Source organism: Erinaceus europaeus, chromosome 3 (assembly GCF_950295315.1).
Source record: "Erinaceus europaeus chromosome 3, mEriEur2.1, whole genome shotgun sequence".
Taxonomy (NCBI): domain Eukaryota; kingdom Metazoa; phylum Chordata; class Mammalia; order Eulipotyphla; family Erinaceidae; genus Erinaceus; species Erinaceus europaeus.
In genome coordinates, this window is record NC_080164.1 from 120692348 (window position 1) to 120704016 (window position 11669).

General features: G+C 37.1%; 1 protein-coding gene across 1 annotated transcript; it reads right to left on the reverse strand.

Annotated features, from left to right (window-relative positions):
* Positions 1 to 5122: 5122 nt before the first annotated feature.
* CSN2 (casein beta) lies at positions 5123 to 11382 on the reverse strand. The gene is made up of 6 exons (XM_007523553.2): positions 11332 to 11382; positions 10518 to 10544; positions 8456 to 8479; positions 8322 to 8363; positions 6231 to 6704; positions 5123 to 5128 (listed from the first exon to the last, which is right to left on the reverse strand). Exons 1-6 carry the CDS (start codon positions 11380 to 11382, stop codon positions 5123 to 5125), a joined length of 624 nt encoding a protein of 207 aa, XP_007523615.2.
* Between the last annotated feature and the right edge of the window lie 287 nt (positions 11383 to 11669).

Below are 11669 nucleotides of genomic sequence, written 5' to 3' on the forward strand. Positions count from 1 at the left end.
GGAATGGTGTTGATGTACACTCCTATTAAAGTGTAGTCATATAAACTACTATTTAATTAATATGAGAGGGGAAATATTGATCATATGTCTCGAACTTTTTAAAACACAGACAGAGTCGTCTTAATACATAGACTGAGTCTTTGATATGTTGACTCTCTCAAAATCTAGACCAGGTAGAACAGAAGCAACTGGTGGCACAGCTATATACAAGATGGTGGGTATTACACAGCAAACCCTAACAAAGGGACTTTTCAACATTAACCCAATTACCAAATAATGTGATGATAACAATAACTATCCATTGTCTTCTTGAATCCTAAGACAGCAGGAACTTCACATTTCCATTATAGAGCCTATATTTCCCCCAGTCCTGGAACCTTAGGGTGGAGCCCACTTTCCTGCATGCTTCTCTCAATTCATATCAAATAATATTGCATCTGCCGATTGCAACCTAATCAACACAACAAGTGCCACCCCAGCATGCTTCACTTCAGACTGTGACCAGAGACTTCAGGTGTGGAATGACAACCCTTCACCTTCATCACTTGGGTGAGACTTTTCCTTTCATAGTATTCTCTAATTCCATTCTAGGTGGTCCACTCCCCAATAAAGACCCCAAACCTAGATATAGAGCAGGTCCCCTGAGATAGAGCATATGTTCACACGTGTCCATAAACCAGGGGAAAATATATACCTGAAAGCAGAAGTACACAAGAGTCTGCAGTGAGTACCCTCCCAACACTTCATCTGCACTATTCCAGGCTTTAGGTCCATGATTGTTTAACAACTTGTTTGGCTTTGTATGTTAACTCTCTTTTCAGTCACCAGGTTCTGGATGCCAGCATGAGGTCGACCAGACTTCCCTGGACTGACGACTCCACCAAAATTCCTGTTCTTACCTGCTCTATTCCTAGATATAGATATAGACATAGACATAGACATAGACATAGATATAGATACAGATATAGATGATATAGATATAGATTAGATATAGATCAGATATAGATATAGAAATAATAGTTAACTCATATCTGTGACCTTGAGAGAACCACTATATTTTCCAAAAGAGAGAATGGGGACATATTCTGGTGGTGGGAATGATGAGAAATTGTACCCGTTGTTTTGTAATTTTGTAAATTACAAATTCTTGTTCCTAGTTATTAAGTATTTTGTCATGTATCATAATTTACTGCTTTCAGACACCAAGTTGCAGATGCTACTATGATTCCATTCTGAACTTCCCGGGGAAGTTGGCCTCACCAATGTGTCCCAAAAATTCACCTCTCCAGAGCCCTCTCCTACTAGGGAAATATAGAAACAGTCTGGGGTTATGAATTGACCTTCCAATGTCCATATCCAGTGGAGAAGCAACTATAGAAGCCAGACCTCCTACTTTCTGACTGCCCAAAATAATTTTGGTCCATACTTTCAGAGTGGAGGCAATGTTAGAGAAAGATGACTAGTGGTCTCTGAAACCCAATTCTATCAGTGCTCACAGAGAGGAAAGGAAAAAAAGAACGACATTCAGAAATTGTAATAGGTGTAGGTGTGACTTAGAAAGGAAGATAAAGCAGAACCATTAACAAAATGAGCAAATATATGTATTTATAGGTTTAGGTAGGTAGATAGATAGATATAGATATAGATATAGATGTAGATGTAGATGTAGATGTAGATGTAGATGTAGATGTAGATGTAGATGTAGATGTAGATGTAGATGTAGATATAGATATAGATATAGATATAGATATAGATATAGATTAGATATAGATCAGATATAGATATAGAAATAATGGTTAACTCATATCTGTGACCTTGAGAGAACCACTATATTTTCCAATAGAGAGAATGGGGACATATTCTGGTGGTGGGAATGATGTGGAATTGTATCCCTGTTATTTTGTAATTTTGTAAATCACTAATTAAAAAAATAGGATTTAAAAAAGAATTATTAACATAACTATAGTTCACATGTGAACCTAAGATGAGCAACTATTTAGAATGCTGAAAGAATAAAATAACTCCCCACCAATGTGTCCTGGAGCTCTGCTTCCCCAGAGACACACCTTACTAGGGAAAGAGAGAGGCAGACTGGGAGTATGGACCGACCAGTCAACGCCCATGTTCAGTGGGGAAGCAATTACAGAAGCCAGACCTTCTACCTTCTGCAACCCTCAATGACCCTGGGTCCATGCTCCCAGAGGGATAGAGAATGGGAAAGCTATCATGGGAGGGGGTGGGTTATGGGGATTTGGTGGTGGGAATTGTGTGGAGTTGTACCCCTCCTACCTTATGTTTTTGTTCATTAATCCTTTCTTAAATAAAAAATTTTTTAAAAAAGAATAAAATAACTAATAGGGACAAGCCAATATACAACATTAGAGGAAAGGGGCCAGAGAGTGGTGCATCTGGCTGAGTGCACACCCCTAGTCCCCACCTGCAGGGGTGAAGTTTTATAAGCAGTGAAGCAGCATTGCAGGTGTCTCTTCTCTTTCTCTCCATCTTAATCTACCTTTTCCCTTTCAACCTTTTTCTGTCTCTATCCAAAATTAATAAAATAAAAAAATAAAGTATTTTGGGTCATGTGGAGGCACACCTGTTTGGGTTCATGTGTTACAATGCGAAAGGACTCACTTGCAGAGGAAAGCTTCACAAGTGGTGAAGTAGTGCTGCGAGTGCCTCTCTGTCTCTCTCTATATCCCTCTTCCCCTCAATTTCTGGCTGTCTCTATCCAATAAATAAATAAAGATAATAAAAATTAAAATAAATAAAATCTTAAAAATCAAAGGAATTTAGTGTACTGAAAAAGAAGTTGATAGGGGGATAATGTATCATAATGAAATAATAATTCCACACTCAAGACACCATTAACAACAGGGTTTAACAGAGTTTCTTGGGTATTACTACTAAAATTTTTAACCCAGTCCATTCTAATTTCCATATTGACTCTTTCTGCCCTAGTGTAATAGCATGGAGTAATGCCTACCATTGCACTGTGCAGTACATTTAATCACATTCATCATGAATATAAGACCCTGAAGTGTGTATTTTTTTAAATATGGGGACTGAATCTCTGAGAGATTAACTTCCACAGTACTACTCTGCTACCATGTTAAGCTTGTGCTTAGATTTCATACTTAATGACCATAGAGTTTAATATTCAGTGTTGGATATTTGAGAGTGAAAGATATAGATGTAATAATTCAACTAGGATAATAGCTATGCATCAAGATATCTAGACAGCATATGACCACTCACTTTTTTTATAGCCCTTACCTTCCAATCCAAAGAATTCTATTTCAATTCCCTTATCACATATTTTTAGCAACAGCAATAACCTTAAGTTAATAAGAAAGAAACTAGGGCTGAGCATTGGCATACATGGTAGAGTACACACACTATAGTACACAATGACCCAGGGTTCAAGACCCCAGTTCCCACCTACAGGGGGAAGCTTTGGGAGTGGTGATGTAGTGCTGCAGGTCTCTCTCTCTCTTTTCCTTCTTCCCTTTCTCTCTCTGCCTCTTTTTCCCCCTCAATTTCTCTGTCTCTATTCAAAATAATTAAATATTAAATAATAATGCAACCAAACAGATTTGACAATTAAAATAAAGACAGTAAAACTTAAATATGCCTAAAGGATTATTTTTATTGAAATGACTGTTCAAGAAATAAAGTTTTCAATTATTACAATAAGCATAGTTCCAGAAGCTATTATATACAATTTTTATGTTTAAGATATTTCAAGTCAAAGTTGAACTTCTATGTTATTAGCTGAATAACACTTGAAAAATGTAGAATTCATACATCAAACTCCAATTAAGATCAATATAATACATACAATAAATAATATAGCTTCATTTTCCCATGTAGAGCTACTTAAAATCATTAACTTTTCTGATGTGATAGATTGAGAAGTTGTTGTATTTCCAGTTTCAGTCATTCTGTGGAATATAAAATAAATATAAAATTAGTTATGTCACATATTAGAACTACGTATCTTCCCCACTTAGGGCTTTGTTGTGACTAACAGAAAATATTTCTTATAAATTCATCACTTTGTATCTTAAACTGGGGAACATGAAAGTCTTCTAAGACCAAAGATTAGCTCATTTGGAATTATTTTAGTGAAATACCTAGTATGCCATGAAAACAAACGATTTGTGTCTTAGAGTCCCAAGTCTAGGGAGTTGGGTGGTAACACAGTAGGTTAAGCGCATGTGGAACAAAGCGCGAGGACCGGCATAAGAATCCCGGTTCAAGCCCCCGGCTCCCCACCTGCAGGGAAGTCACTTCACAGGTGGTGAAGCAGATCTGCAGGTGTCTATCTTTCTCTCCCACTCCTGTCTTCCCTTCCTCTTTCCATTTCTCTCTGTCCTATCCAACAACGACTACAACAATAGAACAACAAGGGCAACAAAAAGGAATAAATAAACAAATATTCAAAGAAATTAAGGGAAAAAAAAGAATCCCAAGTCTAGGGGCCAGGTGGTGGCTTATCCAGTAGAGTGTATGTTACATTACACAAGGACCCTAATTCAAGCCACCTACAGGATGTAAGCTTCATGAGTGGTGAAGCAGTGCTGTGGGTGTCTCTCAATCTCTACCTTCCCTATATTCCTCAATTTCTCTCTGACTCTGTTCAAATAAATAAATATTTTTAAAAAGTAATCTCAAGTACAGAGGGCAGCAGGATGGATATACATTTGGATATACATTTGGATATACATGACCCAGGTATGAATGGGACCCCCCACTGCCCTGAAGGAAACTTCAGTGTTGTAGTGCCTTTCCTTTTATTCCTCTGTCTCTGTCCCTGTCTCTTTACATCTGCTAGTTAGTTTGAAACAGAAAAGCCCTCACAAGAACAATAAAATGTTGATATAAGCCATTGAATGCAAATCAATCTGCCCAAAGCTAAAAAATAAACCTATTTGAAATATAAATCTTATATAATTTTAGAAGAGTAGATGACAATAATCATTAGCTGTAGTCTCCCACTGTTGGGGGCTTATCAAGAAAAATAATATATATCTATTAACCATAATAATAACATGACTAATTTTCAAGCTTCCAAAACTTACCAAAAATGTGAGGATGGGGTATTAACTTTTAAATCCACTTAGACCTTAAAAACAAGAAAAAAAATGTAAATATACAAATCACACTTTGGCAAGAGTAATTTCCCTAAGAATTCTGCAAGCAGTGATAAAGCATCATGGTTTTTTGCCTCTTCATGTACATATATCAAAACCCAGCTGTGAAACAAGGTATATATGGACATAAATATGCCCAAGGAAAACTTTAAAATTAGAGAAAATTATAAGACTTTTAAAGGTCAAGCTTACTGAACTGATCAAATAATACTTGGACTTTAGTAAGTCTTAATTCTCTTTATCCAAGTTGCAACAGGTCAACTAAATTAGAATTCCTAAAAACATTTCTTCCCTATGTTTATGGTTTTTCCACATAAAAAATGATAATTGGGCCAGGGAGATAGCATAATGGTTATGCAAAAAGAATTTCATGCCTGAGACCCTAAAAATCCAGGGTTCAATCCCAGCACCATCATAAGCCAGATAAGACAGAGGTGAGTAGTGCGCTGGTTAAAAAGAAAAAGGAACATTCCAAGCTGCCCCAATTTCAGAACCCATCTTCCTCAGGTGGAAGATAGAGTATGTTGTCCAGTCTCCCTTTGGAGGATGGAACATTCTCTACCACTAGGGAAAGAGAGAGGCAAACTGGGAGTATGGGTCAACCTGTCAATGCCCATGGTCAGTGGGGAAGCAATTACAGAAGCCAGACCTACCCACCTTCTGCACCCCATAATGACCCTGGGTCCATACTCCCAGAGGGATAAAGAATAGGGAAGCTATCAGGGGATGGGATGGGATATGGAGATCTGGTGGTAGTAACGGTGTGGAGTGTACCCCTCTTATTCTATGGTTTTTGTCAGTGTTTCCTTTTTATAAATAAACATTTTTTTTAAAAAGGAGGATGGTGAGGGGAAGGGAAAAGAAAATGATAATTATACCAGATTGTCTGTATATAGACCTAGACATTAAGATTGGGAGGCAACATCACCAGGTTATTCTATTAATTAGCACTCATTGATCTAAGCTACATGCATATTCATTGTTCATTTGGTATTAAATACTAGAGCTATCACTTACTCTAGCATCATATATACAACACAAATAAAACAGCAGTATTAGTCAACACATACATACCATAACCAAGCTAAGTGGCACATGTCTGGGCTGGTGAGAGGCAGAGAGGACAAGTTTCTGGCTGTGGGGAAAGGCTTGGAAGGGCATCTCTCTTTGCACATAGGGCACAGCTTGTTGGACAACCGGCTGAGCTTTGAGCTGCAGAGGCTGGGGGAAAGGGAACACCATGAGATTATTCTGAGGGGGCAGTTGTTTAAGATGCTGGAGCACAGCAGGATGATTCGGATTTTCCAGGTTATTGACGGTCAGGTACTGGTGTTCCTCAGTGTTCACAAAGGGAGATTTAATGAAGGGCACCTCGGTGTGCTTAGGAGAAATGGTTTCCTTAGCTTTGTCGGCTTCCATGGTTTCAGGTGTCAGGGCACAAGGCTGAGCAAGAGGCTGGGCATTGAGAAGGACAACGTAGGGGCTGAACTGAGCTTCAGGGAAGAATGGTATCTGGTAAAAGGGATTGATTTTATCCTGTTGAATATCCTGAAAAGAAGAAAAAATAATTTTTTGAGTACATAATTTAGACAGAATTGTCCACTCCTGATGAATTGACCTCTTCTCTTTTAAACAAGTATAACTAAGCAAAAGTAGAAAGAAAAAAATTTTTTTTTCATTTAGCTTTGCTAAGAAATATTTGAGCAGGGCTAGAGGTGGTATACCTAGTAGAGTGTACACATCACAGTGTACAAGGACTTGGCTTCAATCCCCCAGTCCTTATCTACCAGGGAAAAGCTTCACGAATGGTGAAGTTGTAGGCATATCTCTCTCTCTCTCTCTCCCTCTCGGTCTCCTGCTTCTTTATCAATTTCTGTCTCTATCAAAAATAAATAAATAATTTTAAATAAAGAAAAGATTGCGATCATACAGATAAGTAAATGCTTATTGAGGGATCCAGTCATCCTCTTCCTTCAAATAAAAAATAATATAGTCGGGGTCCGGCGGTAGCGCAGCAGTTTAAGGGCATGTAGCACAAAGAGTAAGGACCTGCATAAGGATCCCGGTTCGAGCACCGGGCAGGGGAGTCACTTCACAGGCAGTGAAGCAGGTCTATAGGTGTCTATCTTTCTCTCCCCCTCTCTCTCTTCCCCTCCTCTCTCCATTTCTCTCTGTCCTACCCAACAACAATGACATCAATAACAACGATAATAATAACAACAACAATGATAAAAACAAAACAAAACACAGTAACAAAAGAGAAAAATGGCCTCTAGGAGCAGTGGATTCATGGTACAGGCACCAAGCCCCAACAATAATCCTGGAGGCAAAAATAAAAATATATGTAGCTATTAAATTAAGGAAGTTCAGATTCATCTTTCTAAATCAGAGTTTAAAAAGTGAGGAACACTTTCCCACCTTTTAAAAATGCAGGTGCAAATCCACCAACTCTTCAAAATATTTTAGATTTTAAATTTTTGTGGGTACTTTTTACACCATACATCAGTTAAAAGGTAAATAGCCAAAGTATACGAAGAACTCATCAAACTCAACAACAATAACAACAAAAAAGTCTTCCATGTCCGAGACTCAAAGGTCCCAAGTTCTGTCCCCATCTTCCCACACAGATAAACCCCGCCCTTCCAGTAACAACTACTTGGTCACATCCAAAGATTTATTACTGATTTATCCAAGATTTCTGTCTACAGATTTCAAATATATTTGTTAAAAGTTGAGCCAGGTTAATTTAAATTTTATGTTCATATTAGCAAAAAGCCATCAAAATTGGGTAAACTTTTAAAGAAAATAGGGAGTCAGGCTGTAGCACAGCGGGTTAAGCTCAGGTGGTACAAAGAGCAAGGACCAGCGTAAGGATCCTGGTTCAAGCTCCCTGCTCCCCACCTGCAGGAGAGTCGCATCACAAGCGGTGAAGCAGTCTGCAGGTGTCTTTCTCTCCCCCTCTCTGTCTACCCCTCCTCTCTCCATTTCTCTCTGTCGTAACCAACAATGACAACATCAATAACTACAACAATAAAACAACAAGGGCAACAAAAGGGAATAAATATTTTTAAAAAGAAAATATATTTATGTCTTAAATATAAATATTTTTGTAAGTGGTTATATTCCTTGATACTTTTGGATATATATTCATTTTGAACAAATTACCTCTTGCTGTTGTGCTTCAGGTGTAAGCCTCTCAACTTTAGCCTAAAAAGAATTCATGCATAAAGAAATGTCATCATCCATAAAAGTTAAATAGGAAAAAACTGAAAACATAACTACTAAATACAAAGATTTACCTGGTTTATATTTGCAGTAGCCTCCTTAAGAAAAAAAAAATAAAAACAGGTTTAGGTTACAGGAACTTGCCAAAATAAATAAATAAATAAATAAAGGTGACAAAATGTCTAAGACTTTCTGAGTTCAATGGTGCTTATCATTGGTGGTGAAATGTATATATAAGGGGTGGTTGGGTTGGCACAGAACTTTAATGGTGGGTGTGGTGTGAAATTTATAATTGTGAAAACAATTATTAAATCATAAAACAAATTCAAAAAAGAAGAAGAGAAAAAATTAGATTTGGTTTTAATGAACAATTCTCATTTGTCATAATAAATCAGAAAAGGAAGATATTAAATAGGTTAATGTGGACATTTTGCTTATAAATAACACTAAAAGTAATAATTGGTAAAATGTATATGCCATAGTGTTCTGCAAGTATGAAAATAGAGAAATATCAAAGAAGGAAATTAGTGAACACAGTACAAAATGGTACTTAGTAAATGTCATTTCTTTGTCACTATGTTCCCTTTCTACAATAACAAATGATCTTTAGTCCACCCACCTGATTTTGAAAATAGTAGTAATATCCCTTGAAATTATATTACAGTAACCATTGATACATTATATTAATCACTGATAGTGTACTTTTTATGTTTTACATGAGTATAAGAAATTAATAGCTCCCCAAGGATCTTATAAACTTTTGCAGAGAGGCAAAGTATAGTGAGGTACCATTTAACCAACAAGAGATGACAAGCCCCCAAATAGTGGGCTCACTATTGAAAAAACAGAAAGTGTCCATTTGCATGCCTGCCTACACTATAAGCTACTTTCGAATTCTGTGCTTCTCAGCTTGTGCCACAGCTCCTAGTCAATGTGTGATACATAAAAAAAGCACCCAGAAAGAGGACCAAGTAGTGCAGCACCTAATTGAGTGTACATGTTACCATTCAAAAAGATCTGGGTTCAAGCTCCCCGTTCCCCACCGCAGGAGAGAAACTTCAAAAGTGATGAAGAAGGGCTGCAGGTGTCTCTCTTTCTCCCTCTCTATCTTGTCCTTCCATCTCAATTTCTCTCTGTCCTGTCAAATATAAATAAATAAATTTAAGGGGGCCAGCCTGTGGCACACCTGGTTAAACACATACATTACAGTGTGTAAGGACCCAGGTTCAAGCCCCTGGTCCCCACCTGCAGAAGGAAGGTTTGTATATGGTGAAACAGGGCTACAGGTGTCACTCTGTCTCTCTCCCTCTCTACCTCCCCCGCCCCTCTCAACTTCCCTCTGGGTCTATCCAATAATAAATCAGTAAAATAATTTTAAAAGATAAATTTAAAAAATAAAAGAAAAAAGAAAGCACTAAATAAAGTCAAACAAAATAAGCTCAGTACAGAAAATACAAGGACAGTGCTATTAATTAAAAATGGGGAAAAGGTGCAGTGACAAGATCTCACTTCCTGGGAGTCGGACTGTAGCGCAGCGGGTTAAGTGCAGGTGGTGCAAAGCGCAAGGACAGGCAGAAGGATTCTGGTTCGAGCCCCCGGCTCCCCACCTGCAGGGGAGTTGCTTCACAGGTGGTGAAGCAGGTCTGCAGGTGTCTATCTTTCTCTCCCCCCCTTTACCTTCCCCTCCCCTCTCCATTTCTCTCTGTCCTATCCAACAACAATGACAACAATAATAACTACAACAATAAAACAATAAGGGCAACAAAAGGGAATAAATAAATAAAATAAATATTAAAAAAATATCTCACTTCCTAGAGAGTGGTAGCTCTGAGTACTGTGGACAGTTATTCTTTCATGAAGGCCTTACAACAGAAATTTATATTTAAACAGTCAAAGAATGCCTACTTTGGTGTCACAAAAGCCAAAAAGATAGCATGACATTTAAAAACTGTTTGAAATTTGAGGAAATCGCCTATAAATGAGCATTGTTTTACCTCACTGCTAGAAGAGCCTTCCATAGTCTGTAAAGAGAAAAAAAAAAATACTTATCAACAACCGGCTCAATCTTCTCCTGGATCATCAGATAATGTTATTATTTTATAGATGAAAAAATGTTTCTGAATAAAATTATCTTACCAAGCCGATCACATTGATTTCTTCCTTCTGCAGAGAAAAACAAAACATCATTTTAGTTAGTTTCCATAGTTAACTCATTATTAAGCATTTTATTACTTATTTTTTGCCTTTTGCAAAAACAGTAACTTCACAGATTTGATAAATAAAAAAATGCTATCTTTGAGACTTGAGAGGTAATTGATATTTTTTACTATCAATAAATTTTAATCAGTATATTTTAATTTTTCTGGAGTAATGAATAGGGTTTCTTGATAGGTAGCAGAAAAGGAAAACTGTGTTTACCACCTTTATATGTTGATGATTGTAATTATTCCTTGGTACTACCTCCTCTAAGTGTCTTAGGATAAACATGGGTACTATTTGTCCAGTGTTCTAAGGTAAGAGATAAACATATTTCATCTTCAGTGTAAGATAAACAACATGCATGCAGTTGTATTGTGCAATATTACTCTTTCAGTAATATTTTTATCAGTTTGTAAGAAAAGTCATGATGCACTTTTGCATAGAAAAAATTTTCATGACTTTATGGACAACCCAATAATTTTTTATTGTGTTTCTTCTTGTTGTTTTATCCATTTCTTACTGGTTGGTCTGTTCTTCATTTGGGAACTGGTGTTAAATAGTGTAAGAAGTATTAGACCCAGTATTAGAACCCAGTCCTGCGGGGTTCTACTGAGGCACTGAGTGGATGAGTGTAAATGGCTTTCAAACAATCTGTTGGAATTTTTTTTATTAGTTGTACATTTAAAATGTTGGTAATATACAGGCAGAAAGTACATTACATCTAACTTAGAGATTTTTCTCTCACACTTACCTCTCTTGCAAGGGCAAGAGCCACCAGGCAGGCAAGGATTAAGACCTTCATGACTAACAAGTCCTGTGAAGGGGTAAATGGTAACACAGTGGTTAATCCAAAATATTGTCCTATTTAGGTAGGATTTCTTTCCCTTAAAAGAAGCCAAAGATAACATATCATAGCCATACATGCATTTTAGTATGAAATGCAAGTAGAACTTTTATCAAATGATCACAGTCAAAATCGACAATGGTGCCTTATAGCTAGCTATTATGTCAGATTCATACTACATAGCAAGCCAAGTCTTTTCAGATAACAGCTCTATCCTACTTTACTCTTTTTCATCTCATTCACAG

Bases quoted from the DNA above. Each gene is read 5' to 3' on its own strand.
- CSN2 (XM_007523553.2), bottom strand. From the start codon at position 11,382: ATGAAGGTCTTAATCCTTGCCTGCCTGGTGGCTCTTGCCCTTGCAAGA. The intron at 10,545-11,331 runs GTAAGTGTGAGA...TTTTCTCTGCAG, and splicing joins CTCTTGCCCTTGCAAGAGAG to AAGGAAGAAATCAATGTGAT. The intron at 6,705-8,321 runs GTAATTTGTTCA...TCTTCTTTTCAG, and splicing joins CTGAAGCACAACAGCAAGAG to GATATTCAACAGGATAAAAT.